General features: G+C 57.4%; 1 protein-coding gene and 1 long non-coding RNA gene across 3 annotated transcripts in view; one reads left to right on the forward strand and one right to left on the reverse strand.

Annotated features, from left to right (window-relative positions):
• Positions 1-4399, reverse strand: part of UMODL1 (uromodulin like 1) — a gene marked incomplete at its 5' end in the record, with an annotated part of 45123 nt that extends 40724 nt beyond the window's left edge. Inside the window, 6 exon segments of the mRNA XM_079155067.1 lie at positions 127-313; positions 1262-1392; positions 2243-2404; positions 2820-2931; positions 3118-3253; positions 4338-4399. Coding sequence (XP_079011193.1) covers positions 127-313; positions 1262-1392; positions 2243-2404; positions 2820-2931; positions 3118-3253; positions 4338-4399 — 790 coding nt within the window.
• Positions 4400-17045: 12646 nt separating this feature from the next.
• On the forward strand, positions 17046-23567 carry LOC306638277. 2 transcript variants are annotated; one of them, XR_013757457.1, is made up of 3 exons: positions 17046-17644; positions 22150-22517; positions 23085-23567. It is a non-coding gene; the product is annotated as an uncharacterized lncRNA (long non-coding RNA). The 2 variants fall into 2 exon arrangements; XR_013757458.1 differs by lacking the exon at positions 17046-17644 and adding an exon at positions 21163-21710.
• Positions 23568-27569: the final 4002 nt, after the last annotated feature.

Genomic DNA, 27569 nt, shown 5'->3' on the forward strand with positions numbered 1-27569 from the left:
GCTGCAGATAGGCCCCACCACCCAGCACTGCCCCTGGACACCGGGACCCCTCCCCTCGAGTGTGCAGGACTGGTCCTGGCCTTAGTCTACCTGCATTTGGGCCACTGGGTCAAGGAGAGGACCGACCTTGCACCTGGATGTTGACCACTTCATAGACACGCTTCACAATGTCATCCAGCAGGGCAGAGATGTTGGCCACCGGCAGCAGCTGAGACAGACCCAGCAGCAGCCATGACAGCGTGGTGGAGGGGTCCTGGCTGGCTGAGCTCAGGTAGTGCACAGCAGGGTCCAGTGGCTGCAAGGCACTGGTGACCTGGAACCAGAATCAGAGCACCCAATGGAGAGGACAGGCAAGGAGCCCGTGGTGAGGAGGAGTATGCACACACCCGTTCTGCTCTACAGAAAAGAGCTGCAGCAAGACAGTTATTGCTGGGATCCTCCCTGTGAATGCCCTGCAAACTAGACTTGCACAGGCCTTACACCAACAGTGGAGGTGGGCTGAATTGTCCCCCCAAATGTACCCCAGCACCCCTGCCCTTATTAGGAGACGGGATTGGTTAAGGCGCGCTCATTAAGTGGGCCCCAGTCCCACATGCCTGGTGTCTTCATCAGCAGGGGAAGCTGGAGCCTGGAGGCAGACACACAGAGGGAAGGCGGGGTGAAGGGACACTGGAGAAGATGGCCACACAAGCCCAGGAGGGCGGGAGCCCCTGCAGTCCCCAGAGGAACCAGCCCCAGCGACACCCTGATTTTGGATTTCCATCCCCTACAATGGTGGGGCCTTTTGCTTCATCCACAGGCCTTCCCGAGTGGAGGCGTTCTGTGCCCTATACCTCAAGGCGCAGCTGGCAAGCGTGAGTGCCAGAACCCGCCAGTGATGCGCCCTGAGTGCGTGGTTTGATGGCAGGTGGGTTGCGTCTCTCTGAAGCTGGCGTCTTGTTTTTGTTTTTGGTACCAGGGATGGAACCCAGGGGCGCCTAGCCACTGAGCCACAACCCAGACCTTTTTATTTTTTATTAAGAGGCAGGGTCTTGCTAAATTGCTTAGGGCCTCACTGAGTTGCTGAGGCTGGCTTTGAACTCATGATCCTCCGGCCTCAGCCTCCCCAGTCACTGGGATTACAGGCGTGGGCCACTGGCCCAGCTTGAAGCTGGTATTTTTAATCTGTGAATTCCAGTTTGGTTCAGGGTCGGTCTTTTGGGGACCACTCACAGGGTGCCCCCTGCCAGCCCACCCTCAGCACCCTCCACCTCCCACCCACCAAGGAGTACAGAAGGCGAGTGTGGTTTCGCATCCTGGGGTCCACACGCTGCAGGTCCTCGAAGTCCATCTTCACCAGAACGGTCACGTTGTACCAGCTCACCTGGCTCCTCCCTGGAGTGGCACCTGCATCTGGAAGGCAAATACTGGTAAGGAAGGACCCAGGGCAGGGCGGCCATCAGAGGCCCCTGTGGTGGGGTGGGACAGAAGGCTGGAAGGCGGGAGGCCAACCTTCACACACCCTTCCCTCCATGAATCGCCTGCCCACTGCTCCTCTCTCTCACAATAGCCATAAGGACCACGGGCCCAGCCTGTGGGGGGCTAACCAGGTCAGAAGGCCTGGGAGCCAGAGCAGAGGGACCTGAAGAGGGACTCAGGCTGCAGTGCCCCTCCTCAGCACCACGCTGCACTGGCGTGTCAGATCATCGGCACTGCGCCATTATACCTCTACCTTTATAGCATTAATATCAGCTAGCATGATACATGCCTGCCTCACCCAATGCACCACATAGCACTATGTGTGAAACAGGACCGAAGCCAAGACGGTTCAGTGGTGTGGTGAGCACGTAGCATACCCTTCACACTCTTGCTTTATGGCTGTACGCCATGCCCATAGGACAGTATATGTTTTATGTGGTTCTTCTACATATTTGTACACAACCCCCAGTCAGGAGAGAACTTTCCAGATCTGCAGACATGGCCACTTAGCACCTGCCCTTGTGCTGGGAGAAGGACTCGGGGTGCTGAAACCCCTGCCGAGCAGCCAGCCTAGCCTCCCGTGGGGCAGCCCACCTGCAGCTGCCAGGAGATCTGGTCCCTGCCTGCTGGAGGGTCTCCCCACTCCAGGGCACTGAGGGCCCAGCCCTCCCCAGCGCTCCAGCCAGCAGACCCCGGGAGGAGCCCGCTCGCCTGCCATCAGCTGCTGCTGCTCGCGCCCGCACTCCCACCCCTTCCTCGTGGGACCCTCCTCCCGCAGCCCTACCGTGGGGTGCGGAGGCCACACAGTGGTGGCCCCCTGACCAGGGGCAGCACTTCTGCAGCCCAGGGCAGTCAGTGTCCCAGCTGCACTGCAAGGTGCCTGGCTGTGGCCCTGCGGTCGGACAGACACCAGGCCTTGATGCAAACTCCCCAGACCGATTCAGGGCTGTGGGAAAGGAGAAAGGAGACAATTAACCATAGAGGATTTTTAAAAGGCCCTCGGCCAGCCGCGGGCACTGTGTGCAGAGTTGGACCCCTCCCGTTGTTCCTAGCGGAGCCAGGCTGGGGCTCAGGACCACCTCCAGCCCTGTTGCAGGAATTTGCTGGGCTGCCAGGGCAGTTTTGCAGAGGTCCTGGGGCCTCCTTTTCTTCAGGAGTCCGGGGATGGAGGCTCTACGGCCCTCTTCCAGGACCCCACGTGGCTTATAGTTCACCCACTTGCTCAATCCAATCAAGGAACATCTACTGAGAACCTACTGTGGTCAGGCACGCGCTCAGTGTCTGGCCCAGCTGTGGCCCAAGACAGAGTCCTGCCCTTAGGACTGGATTCCAGTGGGAACCAAATCTGCAGGTGAACCTACAGAAGGTCACGTAGGAGCAGAGCCTCAGGATAAGGGAGGGCCGGGGGTTGTCAGGGAAGGTGCAGGCGGGAGGTACCGCGCCCAGCCCGGAGCAGCCCTGCAGACTCCAACCCTGAGGCCAGAAGGCAGTGAGTGTTGGTCCGCAAAGGAGAGGCCAGTCCCGTGGCCTGGCTTGAGGCGCAGTGGGGGCGGAGACCCTTCCTATGTGTGAGTGTGGGCCCTGGGTCATCCAGTGATAATGGGGACACTATTGGTGCCCCCAGGCCCTCCCATTACTTTGGCCAGCTCTGACCCTGACCTCGCCTGACCTTCTAGCTGCCTGGCTCTGCGGGAACCCCGAGAGGCCTGGAAACTCTCCAGCCCACTTCTCAGCTTTGGACAAAAGCCGAGAAGTCGCCCCCATGTCTGTGCCTTCCCCTTTGCCCTCTTGCCCCCTGGGGGCACATGGCAAGAGCTGGTCCAGGTGGTGGTGGCCCTTCTGCCTGCTAGGGCAGCCTCAGCAGGGAGGGAGACTGTCACGATGATTCAGAAGGGATGCAGAGGCCGGTGGCAGAGAAGGCGAAGAGGTCAGACAGGGCATCAGCTACAGGCCTCTCCAGGATGTGCCAACAGACAGGCGGGAGGAGTGGTGTAAGGGAGAGAAGCCTCCGGGACCCTCCCAGGCTGCAGACCTGGCACCCACCTGTCTCAGGTCCTCAGCTGGAGAGGCTGCAGGGAGAGTGGCCAGGACCTCAGGGTCCAGCCTTGTACACGTGAAGCCTGACAAGTTACTGGATACCGGTGTGGAAACACACCAAGCAGTGCACACACACCACCCTGTCACTCCAGGGTCAGCTGAGGCTGTTGGCTGCTGAGCCCAAGGCCCACTGGCATGGTGTGTGTTCCCTATGAACACAGCTTGGTATATTTCCAGGCAGATGTGGGATCCGCCAGGATGGAGTGAGCTGCGGGGGGACAGGGATGATGGGGTGTGAGGCCAGGGACAGATGGAGTCACCTGCAAGGTGGGTGGTCCTGGGGACCAGGAGCTCAGTAGTGGGGCAGGGGCAGCCCTGGTGGGCTTCTAGAGGTCTTAGCAAGGGCTGCAGCTATCTGAGTACATCCAGGTCCCACAGGGGAACCAGCCAGGAGCCCAGGGAGATGGCATTCCAGCCTCGGGAAACCATGAGAGGGAGAAGAGGAGACCCTGGAGCTGGGGTGAGCTCCAGGAGACAGCGGACACACATCAATGCCCAGGGAGAGCCGTGGGCAGCGGCGCAGAACTCTCCAGCCAGCCCCAAAGGTGGAGCCAGGCCGGGGGCAAGGGCCTCGTTACTGGGAGGAAGACGTCTGAGCTGGGAGCCCAAGGAGGATGAGCGTGGGGTGGAGGGCAGCAGAGGCCCAGTGTCGGTGCCAGGAAAGGCTGGGAGCTCGGCGCTCTCCATGCTCAGCACCCCAGGGGCAGGTACCGGGTCACCTGCAGGTGCTGCTCCATCCAACGTGGTTCAACCCAGATGCACTGGAAGCTCTGTGTGCTCACCAGTGGCCCATGGGACTCTCACGAGTGCAGTTCCAGTCCTCTCCAGTGCCAGGAAGCTCCATGAGTCCCACTGGTAACCAGGCTCAGGCTCTGGAGATGTCCCCATGAAGGTGGGGAGGCCGGTGACCGACCGAGCCCAGGGACGCCTTGAGGGGCTGTGCTCCACGGTCCCTCCTCATGGGGCTCTGTAGATGTTTTGCAGCAGAACAGAAGACGGTGTCCCTCCCTGCTGCTGGGAACACCTCTCTGGTGGCCAGCCTTTGTCTGCCAAGGCGGAGCAGGGGTAGCGGGAGCTCTTAATGCACGAGGGTCCCCCAGCTCTCTGCACCCAGAAACTGGCACTGCCACTTCTCGCTGTGGAACTCGCACTGCTGAAGTAACGCCCTGCTCTCCGAGTTGCCCCAGCTGGCCCTTCATTTCCTTGGCATCCAGGGGGCGACACTAATGTCCCTAGGTCCCAGAAAGGGCCGGGCCAGCAATGGCTCTGGAGTATGAGAATGGACGTCTGCAGAGACCACAGAGGGAAGGCGGGCTCCCTGCCTCATCTGTGTTGTCAACAGCCAGGGCCTCAAGGCCCAGCAGACGCCAGGACTAAGGGTGAGGGGCTCCTGGGACGAAGCAAGGCAATGCCAGGCGGGCAGCAGAATCCAGCTAACACACGGGGTCCCAGGCTCGGCGCCTTGACTGGGACAAACCACCCCAGTGACCCAAGATGTCGTGGTAGAGGAAGCTCAGTGGGGTGCAGGGAGCTCTGTGCCCCCTTCGCCCCTCTTCCGTAAACCTAAAGCTCTCCTAAGCTGACAAGTTCATGAAAATTAGAAAATACAGCCCACGCCCCAATCTGGCCCCTGCCGCGGCTGCCTGATCCACAGCGGTGATTTCAGTCCAGGCTCTGCGACTGGCTTTGGGGACTACTGGGAATCCCCTCCCTGCCATCAGGGAAAAGCCGATGCCTCCAACTTGGTCAGAAGTCAGGAATCTCCGTCCTTGCCCAAATCAAGGCCAACCATGAAACCAGCACCTGGCTGCCCAGGTGATCTGACTCCCAGGTTTCTGTTCAGGCAGCAACACCCAACGCCCTGGGGACTGTGGAACCCATTGCCCTGTGGTGTCATCCCTGCTGCCTCCTTCCTCCAGCGCCCCAGTTGTCAGCACAGAGGGACGGGAAGTCCGTGGGGTCTCCTGGTCCCGTGGCGTCCTGCACTTGCCCAAGGAACAAGCGTTTGCCAAGATGCTGAGCCCATAGAGGGGACCGTGAGAACCAGGGTGTCCTGGACATGGTGAGCCTTGGCAAGATGCCTGGCTCCACTTCCCAGAAGTTACTCTGACTACGTAATCCTACTCGTGGGTAGCAGTGTTTGTCCCTTGTGATTTTCAGCATTACTTATGATAAAAAATTGGAAACAACTAAATGTTAAGCAACAAGAGACTGCGTAATAAGCACTACTACGTCCATGGAAGGTAGCCATCTGAGGCTACCAAACAGGCAGTGGGTAATACCTGTTGACACGAGAGACATCTGGGTGGATCTGCCAGGTGGTGAGAGGGAAGGACAGAAAGTCCTGCTTGGGCCACCGTCCTCTTTATACAAAGCCCGCCCTGGGTGTAGACCAGAAGACAACTAGCTGGGGTTGCTCCTGGGTGGCAGGCTTTGGGGTACTTTCCATCTTCTCCGTGCTTCCAAATGGTCTGTGTGGCTGTGCATTCATTTTTGTAATTACATTTTTAAAGTTGAAATCAAATAATGTGACTTATTATTGCATTGCAGTCAGGCTCACGGGAGGAAGAGGGTCCAGACCAGAGGTCGCAGTCACGTGTGCTGACTACCTGGTCCCTTTTCTGATGCCCGTTTCCAGGGCAGGGACAGAGGGGAAAGTCTGGCATTTTGCAGCTGTCTGGAGACGAGGTGCTGAGGCAAAGGCACCAGGGGTGAGAGGCATGTCATTCTCGCTTGGGTGACGGAGGCCCTGCCAGAGGAAAAGTGTCCGTGGGCATCTCTATCGCTCCCAACGTCTGCCTGTGGGGGCCGGCTCTGGACGACCTTGGTCCTCTGCAAATCGGCTGTAGGTCCTGGCTGCCCAGGCTGAGGCCAAGTCCGCTGCTCCAGCTCTATGCAGCCAACCCTTCAGGAAACGGTCATGCAGTGATCCAGAATGCTGGGCAAGGCTTTGCTGCCCACCCACATCTGTGGTGGGCACATCACGTGGTGCCTACTGGCAGCTCAGGCCAGTGTGCAAAGACAGGCGCTGGGAAGAGGCAGGTGTTCTTGACGGGCCCCAAAGAGCAAGGGTGCCCGGCAGAACCTTGGACCGTGCCACATGACGAGCCCTGGCAGCAACAGGGACCTTCCCGGGGGAGAACCCAGTGACCTCGGTGCTTCCAACATTGCCATGGCTGCTGGCCTCCAACGCTTCCCTAGAGCAGGGTGAAGCTTGGGGACTGAAAGAGTCTGTGTGAGGCCAGAGACTCAGGTGCTCCTGAGCCATGGAGGGAGGAAGATCGCCTGCCTGGCCTGTCACGAGAACGCCGCCCACCACGCCCGTTTCCCCTCCTTCCTCTCCTTCCTCTCCTTCCTCTCCTTCCTCTCCTTCCTCCTCCTTCCTCCTCCTTCCTCTCCTTCCTCCTCCTTCCACTCCTTCCTCCTCCTTCCTCTCCTTCCTCTCCTTCCTCTCCTTCCTCTCCTTCCTCTCCTTCCTCTCCTTCCTCCTCCTTCCTCTCCTTCCTCTCCTTCCTCTCCTTCCTCTCCTTCCTCTCCTTCCTCTCCTTCCTCCTCCTTCCTCTCCTTCCTCTCCTTCCTCTCCTTCCTCCTCCTTCCTCTCCTTCCTCTCCTTCCTCTCCTTCCTCCTCCTTCCTCTCCTTCCTCTCCTTGCTCTCTTTCCTCTCCTTCCTCTCCTTCCTCCTCCTTCCTCTCCTTCCTCTCCTTGCTCTCCTTCCTCCTCCTTCCTCTCCTTCCTCTCCTTGCTCTCCTTCCTCCTCCTTCCTCTCCTTCCTCCTCTCCTTGCTCTCCTTCCTCTCCTTCCTCTCCTTCCTCCTCCTTCCTCTCCTTCCTCCTCCTTCCTCTCCTTCCTCTCCTTGCTCTCCTTCCTCCTCCTTCCTCTCCTTCCTCTCCTTGCTCTCCTTCCTCCTCCTTCCTCACCTTCCTCTCCTACCTCTCCCTTCCTCTCCCTCCTCTTCCTTCCTCTTCCTTCCTCTCCTTCCTCTCCCTCCTCTTCCTTCCTTGCCTCCCTCGCCTCCCTCGCCTTCCTCTCCTTCCTCTTCCTTCCTCTTCCTTCCTCTCCCTCCTCTCCCTCCTCTCCCTCCTCACCTTCCTCTCCTACCTCTCCCTTCCTCTCCCTCCTCTTCCTTCCTCTTCCTTCCTCTCCCTTCCTCTCCCTCCTCTTCCCTCCTCTTCCCTCCTCTTCCTTCCTCTCCTACCTCTCCCTTCCTCTCCCTCCTCTTCCCTCCTCTTCCTTCCTCTCCTTCCTCTCCTTCCTCTCCCTCCTCTTCCTTCCTCGCCTTCCTCTCCTTCTAGGCTCCTGTCTGGTCCTGGGGCTCCCACTACTAGAGGTGCTGCCAGGATTTGAGAGCACCTTGTCCTGTCCTGCCCCGTTGGGCCCTTCCCCCTCTCCCAGCTGTCCCTTACCTGACCCACCCTGCCTGCACCTGCCACAGGGTCACCTGTAGCTCCCCAGAGCACGACTCCCCTCCTGAGACTCGCTAACGGGAATACTCCTGCCCTCCCCTCACCCTGATGAGTCCTTAATTAAAGGTCCTAAGGCTCTAAAATTGGGCCAAGGCCCCATGAGAAACCAGTGCTGGTTTGCTGAGGGAAGCAAAGGTGGTGGGGAGGTCACCAACCACCAGTCTACCTTCCATGGGGATTAGCGTGTGGAGCAAGGCAGGGACACAGGTGCCTGGCAGGGCTGGAGGCGGAGAGGGGCTGAGGATCGGCCTCCCCTGGGGCTGCTCCCCACTCTTCAGCTGGGAAACTTCCTGAGTCCTGGCAGCAGTAACAGCTTGGAAGGAGTGTGTCTGCCACGGGTGAGACGGGACGGGGCAGGCCTCTGCTGGCCTTCACCTGCCAGGTCACACTGCCTGCCACAGTGCCTTGGGCCACGGGGCCTTCACAGCAGCAGGCTGGGACCCCAGGGTGAGCCCAGCCCCAGGAGGCCATGCAGGAACAACGGCAGCGGGCCTGGCTGGCCCTTGTTGCCCGTGAGCGTGGCGATAGGAACATGGACGTGGGGCTGGGGGCTGGGAAGGGACTCCTTAGACCCATTGCCTGACAGATGGCCAGGGACACCCTGTGCCTGTCCAGCACTGGCTCTGAGGCCAGCCCGCCTTGTTTCTTGTGCAGAGGTGGCTGGTGATGGTGGAGCCCATCAGCCTCCTGTTTAACAGGTGTCAGCCCAGAACCTTCAGCCCTCTCCACACCTGGCCCTCAGAATGGGCAGTGGCAAAGTGTCCACCACCCTCCCTTGATGACATTGCACTGGGAGGCCTGGGGGTGCCCTCGGGACAGGTCAGCAAGCTCTGAGCCGACCGAAGCTCTCCCACCAGAGCCCTGGGGTGGAGAGGAGGCAGGCTCCCAGTCTGCTGGTGTACTTGCCTGGGCCACAGGGATGTGCCCAGGACTCTCGCAGGGAACCCACAGCTGGTGCTTTCTGCCCTGGGGCTGCCGCCCTCAAGTCCTGGCCAGCTCTGCCGACGCCCAGCTGGACCTAGCCGGAACCCCTTCCCACATGCCTCCACAGAGGCAGGAGAGGACCTTCTGACTGTGCAGAGGCTCACTCTGACCTGGTACTGACTCAGAGTGAGCAGCACCACCCACGCCCGCTGCCTCTCACCCTCCCTCCCGGAAGGGGTCATCTGAGCCCTGCCTGGCCCCACTGTGGTCCCACCGGTTGCCTTGGCAACAGCCACCTCTGCTAACAGCAGTAGCTTCGCACTGCAGGGTGGAGGCAGGAGGATGTGGCCTCTGGGTGGTGAGGGCGGGAGACCTGGCCTTTCCAGCTCTCTCCCACAGTGGGTTCAGGCTAGGATGTGAGCTGAAACCCGCACCTCACAGCGGCCTTCAAAGGGAAAAGGCTGCACAGCTGTGGAGGAGGCTGCACAACCGGAGGCCAGGGAGGCTTAAGCTCCTGCCTTGATGTGCAGTCCTGGGTGAGAACCCGAGCTTCTCAAGTGGGCCCTGACCAGCGGCTTCCGCGTCACCTGGGAACCTGCCGGGAAGGCTCATGCATTTTACCGTGACCCACAGACTCGGAACCCTGGGAGCGGGGCTGAAGACACCCTTCTGATGACTCTGACGCACTATCAAGGTCAAGGAGCCGTGTTCTAGGAAGACCCAATCAGGACAGGGCTGGCGGCAGGCACAGTGACCGTCCCAGGACCCCTCCCCGTGGGCACCGGCCCCGGGCCCTGGACTCACGCAGGACGCAGTAGAGGCCAAGCTGCTCGTAGCCCTGGCAGCAGTCAGTCACGTTCCTGGACTCGGGGACCGCCACGGCCAGGTACTGTGTCCTGTACACAGTCTTGGGGCACCACCTCCACGGGATCCAGCCACCGCAGGACGCGCGGGTCACGTGGGAGGTCTGGACCGCCTCCATCCTCTGGACGCTTCGGGTCTGCAGGTAGCTGCACAGCTGGTAGCTCAGCAAGGACAGGCCTTTTTCTAACAGGGCGTGGGCAAGGCGGGCGACCAAAGGAAGAAGAGCACCAGCATCCAGTCAGTGCCCCTTACGTGGACGGCCACCTCCACCGGAGCCAACCGACAGGATCGCCATGCTCCAGGCCACTCAGACCCCACCGCCTGCCAGCCATGGCCTTGGCCTCCTGTGCTGAGTGGTGGGATTTGCACAAAACGGAAAGGAATGTGCGTGAACGCCTGCCTCAGCCCTAAGAAGCCCTCCTCTCCAGGGCGAGCCGCCTCCCGCGCCCAGGGCTCTGACGATGAGCATGCTGAGGAATCAACACCAGACGTCAGCCACCCATCCTCTGCTCCACATTTCTGGTCCTGCAGGCTGTAGAATCTCGTGCACAGCCGGCTCACGAGCCTCAGGCTGGGTACGTGGAACACGGTCAGGCAGTGACTCTCCCCTCCTTCCAGAGGCCTGCTTGTGCAGGCAGAGGACCGTGGCAGCTTTTGTGTGATAAAGAGGAAGATAAATAGCAAATATCGTAGCCACATGAGAGAGGTGCCTAGATAAGGAACCCACCACGACTGTCACTATTGTCACGGGGGAAGGAGGACACGTCACCCTGCTCTAGGTGGGGCTTCCCACTCACCCCGTAAGGCCCTGAGCCTCTCTACCCTGGAGCCTGGCTCCTACACAATGCCCCTTGACCTTTGTCAACATGACCGCTCTGTTCTTGAGACTTGGGCACTGGTGACAGCCCTCCGCCTCTTGGTCATTGTTTCCCCCCAGGTGGCTCCTGGGGCTTCCCGTCCTCCCAGGGAGCCTCTGTCACCTCATATCACTGAAGCTTCTTGGGGTAGAATTGTGTCCCTCTAAAATATGTTCCGGTGCTAGCCCCCAAAAGCTCAAGAGGCAACCCTGACTGGAGACGGGCTCCCCTCAGCTCCCGTAGCACCAGCAGGGCCCCTGCCTACTGGACGTGGGCGTGGGGTGAACGAGCGGCTGGCCGGGGCCTGTCTTCAGACCCTCAGCCTCCACGCCCTCCGACTCACTAGGCTACAGCCCCTGGGTAGGGCCAATGCCACGACTTATTTCCCTCCATGAGCAGCGACATGAGGAACTCAGAGACAGGGCGGAAGTCATCCTAAGAGAGCACTGCCTTTGTGCCCACGCCAGAACAGCACCTCCGCAGACGCTCGCCCCGGACTTTAGGGTGACCCACAAACGTGCAGATGGCGAGACCTGAGAGAAATGGGGCAGAGCCAGCCCTCGGCCAGCTGGTGGAAGGGGTGCAGACTTATTCTGGGTGAGCGCCAGAGGGAGAGTGAGCCCTCCCAGCACAGAGGCCGAGCCGCCGTCTTCCTGGGGGCTACTGCGTCCCAGTCACCCCCTCAGGGACTCTGGGGGTGGGGGCGACCTGTTGCTCCTCGGCCAGTGGTAGGTGCTGTCCACTCTGGAGGGCACAGAGCCCTCCTGACGTGGGATGGGGCAGGAGCTAGGGTCTGGGGTGGGGCAGCTGAAAAGCTCAGATATGACCTGGGGAGGCTGAGAGAGCGGCAAAACGGACCTGGGCTCAAACTTAGTGACCATCTGAGCAGGACAGAGCCCGAGGTATCCAGCATCAGCCAGCCCTAGAGGGTTTCATGTTCACCTGAGGAAAGATGTCCACCAAAGCCATGATCCCTGGTGTCCAGAGAGCCACCTGGCCCCACCTGTTCATTACAGGTTCCAGCTGATGGCCAGCAGGGCCCTCCTGCTGGCACACGTGTGTGTGCGCCCACTAACACACGCTCACACACATTCCCACACGCCCACGTGTGCACACGCTCACACACGTTCCCACACTCCCATGTGTGCACACACTTGCATGCATGCACACGTTCACATGCTCTCACTCGGGCTCACACACACTCACACCCGCTATCGCCTCCAGGAAAGCTGCAGCTGGTTTGGAGACAGCACGGGTCTCTTCAGACTCCCAGTTGAGGAAGAGATGTTTAACAGAAAATAACTTTGAAGCTTGGAATCTCCATTTCATGAAACCCGTGGTTTCAGAAATCCAGGGATTTCTGTTTGTTGGAGATGCTGGGATGGAACCCAGTGTGCTAGCGTGAGCTCTGCCCCTGCGCCACACCCGCCCCGCAGTGAGCTTTCACAGCCACTTTACAGACCCTGTGTCTCCTGAGGCCCTGACACCCTTCCCTCCGTGGGAGGAATTCTGCACTTAGGGTGACGTGGCCAAGGGCAAGTCCTAACCTCTCAGGCCTCCCTGTCCTGACCTATCATCAAAGACTTCAATACCTCCAGGTCCAGGAGATGATCTCTAAGAACTTGCTGTCCCCAGGGGGGTCCAAGGACCTGCTACACCTCCATCACCCACACAAATGCAGTTTTAGGCCCTCGCACCCACTGCCTGCTCTGAATCTGCATTTTAACCCACGGACTCCCAGGGCACCCGGAGGCATGTGGGCACTGAAGGAGTCCTTCTGGAAGCTTGCAGGGTGCTCCCGGCTACACTGCAGCTTGGCCAGCCAGGAGCTAGAGCAGACACGGCCTTGCCTGCCCAGGTGTGATAAGACCCACTCGCAGGGAGCCCCTTCCCTAAGAATCACCCAAACTGAGCCCAGATGCCTCACCTGTGAAGCCGCTGGCCTGGCTCAGATCCACAGCACTGGCCAAAGTCAGCAGAACCAGCCCCAGAGTCCCGGGCATCCTCTGGCTGTGTCAGTGGCCGCAGGACCTAGGGCTTCCAGTGCAGCAGTAGGAGTCCTAGGCAGGACACAAAGGGCCTGTGTCGCCTGGGCCCCAAGGAAAGGCCCTTCTGTCCCCTGTGCCGCTGGTGGTGGCAATGGCTTCAGAGGGAGCGCTTGCTGGGAGCAGTCCCTTATGCCTGCTCGTCAATGCCCGCCACTGCTCCATTGTTTCCCTGGGGGCACCTTCGTGTCACAGCCTATTCTTGCTCCAAGCAGATGGCATCTTTTGGGAAAGGTGAGCAGCCACAGCTCCAGTAGCATCGCTGGGTCCCATCTCGTTGATATGCAGAAAATGCATTGCAGACCCAAATCTGAGTCCCCCATGGAGTGCAAAGTATTCTCTTACCCTATCATTGCAAACTGGAGGAGAAAACGGGGCCAGATCAAAGTGGCCCATCAGTCAGAGAGGTGCCCTTCACACAGCTCCACAATGCAGTTCAAAAGTCACGAGCACGTTCACCCCACCAGACCCTGTTCCTGGGAACAGCCGGGCTGCGTTCACAGAGATGCTCACTGCCTACGACTGAAATGGAAAACCACCTGTGGCACAGTCGCAGGTGCGGGACAGTGAATTACTGCAGAGCATGTGACATTAAAGAGTTGGGAAAGGCCCCATGGAGATGTTTTAGCAGCATGAGGAAAAATGAGCACTGTGAACTCAAAACAAATTTCATATAACTCTGCCTGCAGAAGGCTACCAACCCAAGCTTGCAGGAAAGTGCACAAAACCCAGGGAAGATCCAGGAAAGAAAAGAAAACCTTTTGAGGGGTGGTAGAATCACAGGAGACATTTTATTTCAGTAATGGCATGTGACATGAGAAGCGGATTTTTAAATCTCATACCAAACCCTCTCCAGCCCACAAAGTCTCTGCGCCTCTCACTGCTTGGTGTTGAAAGCTGTCGGCTTCTCTGAGAAGACCATGGGGAGGTACAAGGGACACTCGCTGGCAGCTCAGTCATTCCCTTGAGTCCTAAATGCAAAGCTGAATCTCCCAGGGACCGTCCACCCAAGGCCCTTGCCCAGGTTGCCATGTCTCTGGTCTCTGTAGGTTGGTCTCCCAGATGACTCACTGCTGAGTCTACACCCCAGAGGCCATGGCAAGAACTCGAGAGAAGCTGGGAACCACCGCAGCCAAGGGCGCTGCGCACAGGTCTCCTGGAGGCCGGCGACGGCCCTTTACAGAAGTCCAAGCTTTGCGAGGCTCGGCCCGTAGACCTGTGTAGTACAGGTTAAGAAGAGAGAGTTTTTTAAGGAAAGAATCGACTCTAAAACTACCATGTTCCAGGAAATTAATTTGATTAGCATTAGAAGAATAAACAGAACAGAATTACTTACGATTTAAGTAAATTCAGACACTTAAAATGCAATCAGAATCTGCTTTCTTAGGAACATTCTTCTTTATTCATACTTTTCACACTTTAAAGGCATGGAAGCTACTTTTTGGTGTAGTGGTTACTATATTTTCAATGTCCCTGTCATATCTCATTAAAGCTTTTGTTGTTTTTGTTCTTTTTTAATTCTTAAATTATTTTTATTTGTTGTAATTAGTTGTACATGGACCGTAGATTGCATTTATACATTTTGATAGATCATACATAAATAGTGTGTAATCATTTTTCTGATTATACATATTGTAGGATCACATCAGTCATGCAGAATCTGCTTTATAATATCATATTTACCTTCTCTCAGGACTTTTGCTGCTATATTACTGGAAAGTTTCCATAACATGGGGGGTAAATCAGGACGACATTATAGTTTAAAACTCCTTTTCCCTGCGATTCATGACCACCCTACAGTGTGGGTCCTTCACCAGGCTGGTTCCTGGGAAAGGGGCCAAGGTTCAGGGAGACACGTGAGAGGGCCGGGACCCCGGCCTTAACCCCGCCTCCCGTTCCACTCCATAGCCTGCCCGGTCCCTCTGGAGAGAGCATGGCGCCGTCCACCCCAGGACGGAGAGAAGGCAACCCTGCTGCCCAGCCCAGGATGGGAGATGGTCAAGACATCCCAGCTGAGGCCTTGGCAGTAGCTTGGGATTGTCCTCCTGCTCTGTCATTAAACTCCACCTAACTCCTGTCATTAAAAACAAACCAAGCAACAGTCTCTAGTAGGTCTCCCTGTCAATCACTCCTCCACAGAGGCACAGCAAAAGGTGAGAGTGTGTGTGTGTGTGTGTGTGTGTGTGTGTGTGGTTTGTGAGAGTGTAATTGTGAGTGTAAGTGTGTGTGTGACTGTGTGGGTGTGTGTACAAGTGTGTGTGAGTATACACGTGTCAGCCTGTTTGAGTGTGAGCATGTGTGGGTGGGTGTGTGCAAGTGTGAGATGTGGGCATGTGGGTGCGGGTGTGGGGAGTCGGGTGAGTGTGTGCTCAGTGAATCCACGCTCCGGCCTTCTTCTCTGGTCATTAACTTGGCTTGCTGTCCACCTTGGCCTCGTCGGGCGACGCAGCCGCTGCAGGGATAGACGGCTTTTGTGCTAGATTCGCTGCGGCCAGGGTGTGTCCCTCAGAGGGTCCCAAGTCACTGCCAGGATGCACCTCAGCGCAGACAGACCCACGTGCGGCCCCGCAGGGTCCACACTTAGTAGGGCAGGGAGGCCACTGTGCAGGTGCCGGGTTGAAGGACCCACGTGCACATGTGCACACACAGCACACTCACCCAGCTCACTCACGCTGACGCGGTTCCACTTCACACCTTCACACTCACACCAGCGCTCACATATCACATCTCTCACACTTAGCTCTCACACTAGCTCATGCACATTCACACACGTGCCTGCACACTCACATCCACACACACACAAGCACACAGACACAAGGCGGGGAAGGGCCTGCGGCATTGGACACGGTCTCGGCCACCAGGATTCACCTCCTCCACCCACAGGGAAGGTGTGGGCCTCCCTCCCTGATGGCCCTTTCCCACCTCGGGTCTGAGTGCTGTGACCCGTGTGCTCACAGAGCTTCCGCAAACCAGTGCAAATGGCACATCTGTTGTCACCCTGTGGCTGAAGTGTGTCCACAGTCGTGGCCAGGATGGGGGTCTGTGTCTCCGGGACAGAGGAGCAGGGCCACTGTGAGGCCCTCCCACTGGTCCAGGGCTGGGAGGGTGAGAAGCCACCACTAATGTCCAGTTGCCTAATGTCCCAGGCAACCACACCGGAACCTTCCCCTGGGAGGAGAGGGAGGGCTCCCTGAGGTGGGGATGCTGGCCTGGAGGGAGGGAAGAATGGGCAGGGATGGGAAGGGCTGGCAGCAGCTCCATCCAGGGGAGCTGTCCTGGCGGAAGCGGGGACTCTTGGAGATTCTTGTCCTGGCTGCAGAGTGATGCCCTGCCCTACTGGGACCCAGTGTCTGCGCCCTGCTCGTGGTCAGGAGCAGGGTAGTGCGGGTGGAGGTGGAGAGACGCCTCCTCTCCAGGAGCTCTGCAGGTTGGGACTCATTTCCAGGGAGAGCTAGCAGGCAGGGGCAGTGGCGGAGATGAGCCAGAGAGTAGATTCATGAATTTGGAGGAGGTCTGGATCAAGCTGATCCGCTTCCTGCCCACTTCAGCAGCTCCCTGGTGACCGCAGGCCTGAGACAAGGCTTCTGGGGTGAGTGAGACCATGTAGGAGGCAGCCTCCAGCTTCTCCACAAGCTGTCACAGATGTTCCCAAGGACCCTCCTTTCTACACAGGGCTCCCTCTGGGTCAGCTTCCTCTTTCCTGAACCCCTGGCCCTGATGCCCTGTCCAAGGAGTTGGGGACAGAAGGCAGCCGTGGCCCTGATGTGACAGGTGTGGCGGCCGCCCTTGCTGTGCCTCCAGAGACTCTTGAGGGAGTCTCAGCCCACTCAGGGAGGAGCCTGGAAACCGAGGGAGGAGGGCAGGGCAAGGTGGTCTGGAGCAGGTGTCCCATGCCAAGGGAGGGTAAGACAACTTTTGTGGTACGTCCTGCTGTGAGACCCTCCTGGGGCTGAGAACGCTCCAGAGCTTCCTCGCCAGGTGCAGCTGGGAAGGGTTGGTCCTGCCAGGGTGGGGGGTGGCCAGCAGGAGACGGCGCTGCCTCTCCGCCCGCCCCACAGTGGTCAGGGCTGGCCCTGTGCTGCCGCAGGTGCCGGGCTCCCTGCCTGGCTGTGGGGTGGAGCGTGGAGACTGCTCTGTCGCGGAGTCTCACCTGGAGAAGAAAGCGCGCCTTCTCAGGTCTGCCCGCGCAGCAGTTTCAACTTCTGGAACAGCTCAGAGAAGAGGCAGAAAACAGGAAGTGAGAGCTGGAGGGCGGGCGGGGTGGGGAGATGGTGCAGAACACCACGCGTGAGAAGCATCGAATCTACCAGAAAGGGGAGGGCAGCACAAAGGGACTTCTCTTGGATGAGGAGTTTGTTTTCCATCTGGGGGGGAGTCCGCGCTCCGCCCCGGATCCACTCCCTCCACAGCATTCAGCACATCTTCCTTGGGCCACTGCTGGGCACTTGGCGATGGTCAGACTCACCAAGTCCCAGGAAGTCTTTGGTGTTTAAACTGAAGCTTCCGAAAGATAAGTCTGTGACCTGACCTCCATACCTGTGGACGAGGCCTTCCGTGAGGTCGGGTCTTCAGATGTGATCAAGTTACAGTGAGACCACACTGGAGTACAGTGGCCTCCGGCAATGTGGCCCAGGTGCCTAGGAGGAGAGGGCAGTATGGACACGGGCACCCAGGAGGAGGCTGACAGGAAGAGCCGGGAGTAGGACCTGAGAGCCAAGGGACGAGGAATGGCCAGCAACCACAGGAGCTGGAGCAGAAGATTCCCCCTCGCACCTTCCGAGGGAGCAGGACACCGTAAACACCTTGCTCTTGGGCCTCCAGCCTCCAGAACCGTGGGAGAATAACTCATCTGAGAGCTGCACCCCTCTTGAAGTGGGCATTGTGGCAAAGTGCCAGCAACAGCAGGCCTCAGTCACCTGCAGTCCCGTGCGCAAGGTACTGCATCCCCTGTCTGGGGTGGGGGCAGGATGACAAAGGACCAAGGCCTCCGTGTCACTCAAGGTGAGTCAGAGAAGGTTGACTTAAATTTCAGCAGGAGGAATTCAGGTCAGATGGCGAGGGTTGTTAAGCCCTGGAATGCCTCACCCTGTTGTGATAGGGGAAGCTGCCCGGGGAAGCCCTCCAAGGTCCCAGCCTCTGCACCTGAGACACCAACTTCAGAGAAAGTGCGGCTCCTCCAGGAGCCCATGACGTCAACCACGGGTAGAACGGGATCACCCCGCTCTGAGGAGCGTGGTACAGCCAGTGTACAGAAGGAGCGCTCAGGACCAGCCGACCACGTGAATGCAGGTCTATCTTGATCACCATGCACATTCTGAATGGCCTTGGAAGGCTCTGGCCTGGGTTCTCACCTGCAAACAAGGCAGCGTAAGGCTTACTGGCCAGCAGTGGCAAGTGGGTGACAGTGTGGATCTCGGAGCGCAGAGGCATGGAGGGAAGGCAGGGCTGCGTTAGGAGGCTGGCCTTAGGGAGGTCCTCCAGGGGTGCTGGGGTCAGGACCCCGAGTCTGGAAATCTGAGTGGCCAGGGCCGTCCAGGGACAGGGTGGGTGTGGGGCAGATTCCCAGAACCAGAGCAGAGACAGAGCTGAGCCACAGGGACTGGTCCAGGTCCATGGCCAGCTGCAGTCAGAGGCCAAGCTGAGGCCTCAGAATTAGGGCCTGACATGGGGGCTAACACTCAGTAAGGACGACAGGCTGGGTCAGGGTCAGAGCAGTGGGGTCAAGTGCTGATCCAATCAGCCCCAATTCCAATCCTGACTCCTCTCTGCTGCCCTCCTGTCCTCGCCACAGGGTCGTCCTTCCCACACCCCTGGCACATGGCTCCTCACCTCCTCACATTCTTGTCCCCTTTGTCCTTTTCAAGGACCTGACAGATGAGGACAGCACAGGAAGGGTACCAAGAGAGTCTCCTGGTGCCCAGCCTGCATCCCGTATACACCAGGAGCTCATCAGATGTTGAATAAACAGTCTGGTTAGCTAGCACGCACATTAGGGGATCCCCAGAGACAAGCACACAAAAAAGTGTCCCCCAGACAGCGTCTCCCACCCTCCTCATCCTCAGGAAGCCGAGCGCCCAGCAGAACCACAGCGAGGCGCCCAGGACAGTGTGACCATGGAGACAGGCAGTAACGGCTCATGCAGGCCGCATGTCTGCCATGGGGATCACAAGTGGGGAGAGTGGCTCTTCCTGAGAGGGAACCGCGTGTGAGCCTGCTGATCCCTGTGGAGAAGCTGAGGCCCGGGCGCCTCTGGTCTTGAATGTCCTGTTACCTTGTATTTAAAATTCTTAAAGGGCGGCAGTTCCTCCTAGAGCTGACCACTTTACAAACCACTAACCTACGATTCCCCATTATACCATGAAGACTGGCAATGACTCCCTCACAGCCCAGCCTCTGCCACTGCTCCCTCTGCCCGCTCTGAGTTTCCAGGCACCCAGAAGTTCAGGCGTCAGAGAACCAGGAGGGGACGCAGGACTGGCACCACACAGGGGCGTCTTCTGAACCCACTGGAAAAATTCAGAGCAGGGATTTAAACATAGGCCGCCAGTGGAACCAGATGCAGAAGTCTCTGCGGGAAACGTACCCGCAGGCAGGAGTTGCCCTCCAAGGATGGCCGCTGACGCTGAGGATTGAGTTACAGGTTCTTAAAACTTGGCATTTCCTTCCAGATGAGCTACTGCTTTTCCATTCTCTGAAGGTTCAGAGGTTTATGTTAAGAAATGCATTTGAAGTGAGTTAGGAAAAACACACCCTTTCCAAAAGCCCCGAAGGATGTGCAGAAAGACCAGCCCAGCTCTCCTGGGGAAGCGGGGCTCGGGCCCCAGGGTCAGCATTTGCAGATAAGTGGGTGAGTGTTTACCAAGAGTGTTCCGTGGTCGGGTTTTGTATAAACAAGAGGCAGACTGATGAGAAGGTCCAAATGGAAAGACCAGCTTGGAATGTCTTGCCGACGGGCGGAGCTGTAGGGAAGCCTTTCCATCCCCGAAGGAAAGGGTCGGGCGCCTGAGCTGTGACTGGCAGGGAGCCTGCTGGACTCACTCAACCAGGGAAGAGAAAACCAGCAGACGGCGGGGAGAGGAAGGAAGAGATACCAGTCGAGGGCAGTAGTGTCCAGCAGTGTCCCCTCCACATTCATGTCCACCCAGAATCACAGGATGTGATCCGATTTGGAGAGAGGGACTTTGCAGAGGTGATTATGGTAAGGACGGTCATCCAGGGTGATGGACCAGGGTGATGGACCAGGGTGGGCCCTGCCCTCAGTGAGTGTCCTGAGAAGAGAGCAGAAAGGGGACAGGGAGCAGGCAGAGGAGCAGCAGGGCTGCAGGCCAAGGACCCAAGCAGGCAGCTGCCGGCAGCCCCGAAGGAGCCCCTCAGGACCGTCAGAGCATCGAGCAAAGGGGGGTCCTGCTCATGCCAAGAGCAAGATCTGTTTGCTCACGGAAGAGGACACCTCTGGACACTAGAATGTCACCAACTCGACAAGCAACTTGTCCTCAAGACTGCGCAAATTATTTTGAGGAAGCGCAATGAGGCTGCTGCTGGGCAGGCTGGGGCTAAGAAGGTGAGCTTGGGAGGCCTGAAGTTCCACCCAGCTTCCCAGCTGCATCTCCCGGGGTCCGTGGTCAGCATGCAGGGGCAGGCAGCCTGGCCCAGTCAGCTCTGCCTGTGCCAGTCTTGAGACTATGGCCATGGTGACCCCACTTTGCCAAGGGAGGGTCCAGCAAGCTCCCTGGAGCATTCTAGAAGTGAAACCTAGTGATGCAAGATGCAACCTGATTCAATGTCTCCTTTGGGCAACTTGATGGACGAGAGTGTCCTTTGGTTATCCAGTATGTCTCTTGGAAGTGCAGTATCTTTCTACGAAGGAATCAAGAGGAGAAGGAATGAAGGAATGAAGAAGGAAGGGAGGAGGAAGAGGGGAAGTGAGGGCTGGGGCCAGTCCCTGGAGGCAGGGCTAGTCTGCCCCTCCCTCTGCCCTTCACAGAGCCTCCCCGGCTGCCTTCAATCACAGGTCCAACTCTGGGGCTTGGTCCTGCAGGTGTGTCGCCATCTGTGCACCTGGGAGCCCCAGGGGGGACATCTGTGGCTTGCCCTCATGCCTCAGGAATCACCGGAGTGAGACTCTCTTGCCACCTGCAACCCAAGACCCAGCGCCCAGGGGAGGAAGGGCAGAGCCCCCATCCTGACAGCACCTGACCTGCTTGCTGCCCCAGCATTCACACACGGATGTCCCAAGCACCGGGCCCTGACTTGTCTTCCTGCCCCAGCGATGTTTCAGGGTTGTGCTTGTGGTCCAACGGAGACTCTGTTACCAAGAAGCCGGGCCGAGTGGTGGCCACTCAGTTTGTTCCTCCTTTCCCTGTGCAAGCCCCTGGCTGCCCAGGCGCACAACCCCCTCCCTCTCCCCACTCATTCCACCCCAGGGAGCAGGAAACACCCCTGTACATGTGGAGGGACGTGGTGGGACAGAGCAAGGCCTAGCCCTCTGCTGCTCTCATGCTACCCCTCCTGATGCCTGCCTGCAGCCTCTCCCACATGACCAGCCCCAGCTAAAATGCAAGTCCTCGCAGGTAGACCTGGATTTGCCGCTGACTGATGTCCACCCAGGAAGAGAACATGATGGACAAGACACACGAGGAAGGGGGTTGCAGGGTGGAATGCGCTAGGTGGCAGGTTTGGGGGCAGCAGAGTGGACCCTGAGGATGGAAGAAATCCCAGAAGGGAAGAGGGGATTTGACCGCAGGGGGCAAGGAAGCTTCAGGGACAGGGGACAGCAGCAGAACTCTGCACTGGGTCACTTCAGAATGTGCAACGCCCAAGCTGTGCTCAGGTGGGTCACTCCTGCTGTGAGCAAGGTCAGGGCCTGTGGGACATCACCCTTGTTCTGCTAGGGTGTGCTGGGGTGTTCAGACTCAGTGCCCCAGCACCACTGATTGACCTGGAAGCCTTTGGTCCAGAGCCATAGAAGGTGCGAGGGGCCAGGGAGCCAACCCAAAGCATGGTAAGTCCTCTTCTGCACTTCCAAGGGCCCCTGCTGGTTGCCCCTGCACCAGGCCAACTGTGGCCATGGCTTAGAGGTCTCCCAGAGGCTGCATGAGACACAGAGGGAGGAAGTTTTCCTTGAAAGCCTTGGGCTAACTTCCAGTGGGGTTCCGGGGTCTCGCAGGAGCAGAGCCTCTGATTCCTATGGGACTCAGACCTGGGCTCCAAAGCCAATCAACTCAGTGGCCTGTTTCTTTATCTCTTGATAGAAAATTGGTGATATTGGCCAAATTATATTGTTAAACTGTGAGCATGAGCTCATGGGTGAGAACAAATGCCACCATCGTGTAGAGCGATGATGCGCCCACTGAGAATGTGGAGGAAAACTGGGGAACTAGAGAGAGTGGGGAAATGGAGAGGGACAAGTCACATTAGCTCTTGTTCACATGTCCCCACAGCAAGAGTCCCTCCTAAGGGAAGTGAGCCCGCCGCAAGCCCCTTCATGGCCACATGTGAACAGCTGACCCCCGAGGTTTCCTTGGACACGACAGAGAGAGGCAAACAGGTCCTGGCAGCCGAGGGCAGGTGGGACAGCAAGCCTCAGCAGCGGCATAGATGGATCTGGAAGCAGCACAAGCTGTGGAGCACTGGCTTCCAACGTTGATTTGCACGACTTTAAACAAGCCCCTAAGGACAATGGGAACGTCCACCTTTGGTTTCTTGAAGGTGTTGGAGCTGCATCCAGGACGGCTCCACCTGAAAGGGCACCACCGGGCAGACCCGGAGCAGCCGCGCCCACAGATGGCTCTGCTGGCAGTGGACAAGGGTGAGACCATTAGTGGGAGAACCGCGGTGAGCCCTGTGCTGGGGACCTCTGAAGTGACGGCCACCAGGTGTGACCTCGGGGTAGCCCCTGGGACGGCCTGGCTCCTCTACTGGGTCGCCATGGGTCAGCTCTGTGAACCAGAGCCGTGCCTCCGCAGGCGAAGGTGGGCGTTCCAGAACAGCATTCCGTCATCGCCACCAATGTGTCAGGCAGGTGACATCCCCGAGCGCCAGTGGGAGAACCGTCTGTGTGACTCAGGCCAGGTGTGGTTCCTTAGGGGTCTCCTGCCTGCCCGTAAAGCACGCCCGACATTCTGCTGCTAGGTCAAAGGTGTGATAAACTTAACAGACTTTTAAAACCTTCTTCTTTTCCTTCTTTAAGGTGAAAGGCAGGCTAAGCCTACCTTACTTTTGCTCATGATCCTCGGCTCCTGGCCGAGGTGGGGGTGCAGGCGATTGCCTGAGGGCCAGGTCAGGACGCTGTGGCCTGGACCTGGGCCTGGCTCAGGGCCTGCAGAGTGTGGCCAGGCGCCGTCACGTCCTCACCTCTCACTCTTTATCTGCACAGGCCCTCAGAGAGACGAAGGCACGGCACAAGAGTTCTTTGAGGGAGTGACCCACACCGTGCTGGGACAAAGAATTACTATTCAGTTTGCAAAGACAGACCGATCAAGTCAAACCTGGGAATTTGCAGCTTTAACTTAGCTGGCAAGTTTTCATTCCTTCAGAGTTAGCACACAATTTGTAATTACACCTCTGATCAAAGAGCCCGGCCAGAAATCTGTCCAGCCACACAAAAGCAGCCCCCAAACCAAGTTCAAGAGCAGAGAGCCAGGTTCTGCCTTCTTATAACACAGACTCAGGACAGGCTGGGCAGGATGGTGTGGTCTCATGGTCAGCACCCTGAAAGCAGGTCACTGAGGTCACTTGTCCTAGAGGCAGATGTGTGAGGAGGTCAGCCAGGGAGGTGCCTCGTTGTGGATTCTGCCTGTTGACGAAGGGAGGACTTGCAGATTCTTAGGCTTTAAATAAAAACGACTTTTATGCCACTGGCTCTAATTTTAGACTTTACTAAGAAAGGTGAAAATGGTCCTTCCCCTTGATATCATTGGATGAGGACAGATAAGTGCACTGTCAGCTCCAAGGCAGGGTCCTGGCAGGATAAAAGCAGTCTCAAAGGGCACCCCATTTGGGTACAGCAGTGGATTGACCTGGGATGTGGCGATGCTGGTGACATTGGAGAACATCAGCATTCTTAGAAGTATATGCCAAAGGTCCAGAGGGGAGTGGGGGTTGGCTCTGGCTTATCTCTCAAGGGCTCGTGTTTTGAAGGCTGGTTCCCAGTGCAGCAGTGTTCAGAGGTGGCGTTTGGGGAGGTGATCCGATCATGAGGGCTTTCACTGGTGGATTAATCCACTAATCAGTTCATAGCTGATGGCAGTATTTGGAGGTGGTGGACACTTTGAGAGGAAGGGCCAAGTTCAAAGAATAAGGTCACCAGGGATATGCCCTTGAAAGACACCTGGTCCCTGGCCTCCCCCAACCTCTCTGTCTCTCAGTCTTGCTCTCGATGTCTCACTCTCTTGCCTGGCCAACATGAGTTGGGCAGCTTTGCTCCATCATGCCCTCCCACCACGATGCTCTGTCTCACCTCAGGCCTGGAGCACCGGAGCCAACTGACCATGAACTGAAACCTCTGAAGCCAGGAGCCAAGGTAAATCTTTCCTCCCCCGAGTCCATTTTCTCAGGTATTTTGTCACAGCAACATAAAGCTAACACAAGGGCTAAGCGCCAGATGTCTGCAACCTCTTTCCAAATTGTTTTCTCCCCAAAATTAAGACATACACACACTCATTCTGTCTCAGTCAGCTTTTTGCTGCTGTGACCAAAAGACCTGTCAAAAACAGAGGAGGAAAAGTTTATTTTGGAGTTCACAGTTTCAGAGATCTCAGTCTGTAGATGACTCGGGAGGAGAGAGTGGTGGAGTAAAGTGGCTCAGGACGTGGCTACTGAGAAGCAGACAGAGAGCTGGGTGAGGTGGCGCACACCTCTCATCCCAGCAGCTCCGGAGGCCAAGGCCGGAGGATTGTGAGTTCAAAGCCAGCTTCAGCAAAATGAGGTGATAGGCAACTCAGTGAGACCTTGTCTCTAAATAAAATACAAAGTAGGGCTGGGGATGTGGCTCAGTGGTCGAGTGCCCCTGGGTTCAATACCCTGCCTGCCCCCCAATCAAAAACAAAAAACTAGAGAAAAAGTGGTCCACTCTCCAGGGACAAAATACATACCCCAAAGGCATACCCCAAGGACCCACCTCCTCCAGCCACGCCTATCTGTTACCACCCAGCTAGTCTCCATCAGGAATTAATGCACTAACTAGGCTAAAACTATCATAAAACAATCATTTCGCCTCTCAACTTTCTTGCATTGTCACGAGTTTTGGGGGTCACCTTTTATCTAAACCATAACACAGACACAGACATAGGTGCACACATACACGTATGAAGAGAACATGGGCAGAGGTAGACTACACGTGTAAGAAAAGAAATACGCTGAGAGATTATATTAGAAATGTAAGCAAATGGAGCAAAATGCTAGCAACTGGTGAAGTTGCTGAAGGCTAAGGAACTTCGTTGTACTATTTTCACAACAATTGTCTAAGACTAAACTTTTATATTACCCAGAAAATTTAGAACATTCTGATGACAACACGAGGTACCCAATCTCATCAGCACTGGCCCAGGGAGCCTGCTGTGCAGCAGGAGGGAACATGCTCAGGGCCAGGTATGTGGGCTTGAGAGCCCAGGCCGTGGTCACCCGGTTCTGGCTGGATGCCACCTGACCCCTCAAACCAGGGTCTGTTCCTGAGGTGTGCAGCGGTAGCCCAGAGCCAGACCCAGCCCCGTGACACTCAGACCCAGGGTGCCTTCCCTCCCCTCCTCCGCACCTGGAGCCCACAGCTACCCCACCCGGAAGCAGGACCAGAGAGTGAGGAAAGCAGACACCAGGCCACTGTCACCACGGTCACCACAGGTACCACCCCCCACACTGTGGCCTGACCCAGCATCACACCCACCGGGCCCCATGGTGCATGACTCTACCAAATTTCCCTCCCATTCACTGAAAATGGCTGTCCTGGACACACAGTGCAATGGCAGTTCAATCAGGGCCCCTTGGTCTCCAGGAAGCAGGGTGGATAGGGTGCCCAGCCCACCTACAGGGACACATGAGGCCTCAGCAAGTGCCCAGGCCCCTTGGCCCCGTCCTGTCCTTGGCCCTTCTCTTTTGAATCAGACCCTGGTACCCTGACACCCCCACTCTGCAACCCACTCTCTGAGTCCTCTCAGCAGCCTGATGGCCTCCCAGCCACGCCCTCTTAGATGACCGTACATCAGTCCTTCCTCAGCCTCTCACAAACGTCCGCTCACCATACACTCACAGCCAGCTCTACGCTGACCTGTGATGACCCGCGTCCAGAGCCATGCGGTACAGGCTGGCTCCTCCAGGTGGTCCCCAGGCTGCAACTTGAGCACCCCTGGGAGCTTGTGAGCCCCTGCCGGGAGCTCGTGCACCACGCTGAGTCAGAAGCCAGTCTTACGGGGTCTCTGGGTGACTCCCGTGTCCACTGATGGTTGAGACATATTGGTTTAGGTATGTTTGCTTTGGGGGAAAGAAGCGGGGAAGAAACAGGCAAGAGTGTTAATCCGGGTGTTAAGCCTGGGGAGTGATCATGGAAAGCTCAGACGCGCCCCTGTTCCGCTCCGTCTGTCCCTGGCTGTGGCAGGGTCTGACGTGCCCATCACAGGCGAGGTGAGTCAGGTGCCCTCAGGCAATCGTATGGCCAATCTCCCCCTCGTCACCGTGGCGAGAGTAAGCATGCCCCACAGTGCCCAAGCCCGCACAGGAAGCAACAGCCCTGCCTGCCAAGCCCGTTTTCTGTCACCCTGACTGTCCCTCAGACAGTCCAGCACGGTCAGGCCACACGGAATCAGCACAGAGCAGTCCAATAGCAATCGCCCCGCCAGGGTTGGGGGTCTGCCACTGAGTGCTCCTCTGCTCAGGGGAGCCAGCCAGTGACCTCACACCTGGCCTTCATCTGGACTTTGTGGTGAAGACCTAAGTAAAGTGGGTTGAGGCGTTTCCTCCTGATTGTCGCCGAGACAGGCATATTACTCAGGAACTGCAGCGCCGTGGTGATGACTTCAGAATCTTAGAATGAATTCCATTTGGCCAAAATAAACTCCCCAGGGTCTCATCGCAGAGCTGGACATGGCTTCACTTAGCCTGAAAGTCTGCAAATGCACGTCGGGTCCCCGTAGGTAAGAGACAGCAAGAGCCCCCAGGGAGTGCAAACCGCCCAGAGTGAGCCCAGGAAACCCAGCCATCTCCCCGCAGACGTGGAAACCAACGGCTCCTCCATGGCTGGGACTAGAGATACTTAACCCCAATTTTGATTTCCCAGAATGCTTCCCTCCCAGCACAGCCTCCGGGAAACCAAATATTGTCCTCACTAAGACAGGCTTTGAATAAACACTGCCGTTCAAGATTCCAACGTGCTTCAAGTAAACATGAACGAGCGCTCAGTGTCTGAATCCTGCCCTCTTGTGTTAAGGACAAATTTTGAAGACCATGACCCCCTCCTGGCCTTGACCCAAATCTGCTGAAATGGGTTTCCTTTTCTACCTGCATTTAGAGACAGAGAAGGACAATAGGCAGGTGGAGGCTGAGCAGAGGCACAGGGTCAATTCCTGGGCTGCTGCACTTGGGGCTGGGGATGCTCAGCCAAAGGCGCCTGGTGTGCCCCCTCAAGCTTACAGGGAGAGGACACTGTGTGGTTTAAGCAAAGGCGGGCTTGGAGATTGCAAAGGTATATCTATAAAAAGGCTTCCATAGCTACCTCAAGTCACCAGCCAGGTCCACTGGTGGTGACCATGGAGCCACTTCCGGATCCTTTGGGAAGTCAGGACAAGGATGGGGGATGTTACCTAACAAGATGAAGCTCTGCACAGAAGGCAAACACCTCTAATCCTACTTCGTCTTTTTTAGCTTGCATATC

This window comes from Sciurus vulgaris, assembly GCF_902686455.1.
Source record: "Sciurus vulgaris genome assembly, chromosome: 10".
Taxonomy (NCBI): domain Eukaryota; kingdom Metazoa; phylum Chordata; class Mammalia; order Rodentia; family Sciuridae; genus Sciurus; species Sciurus vulgaris.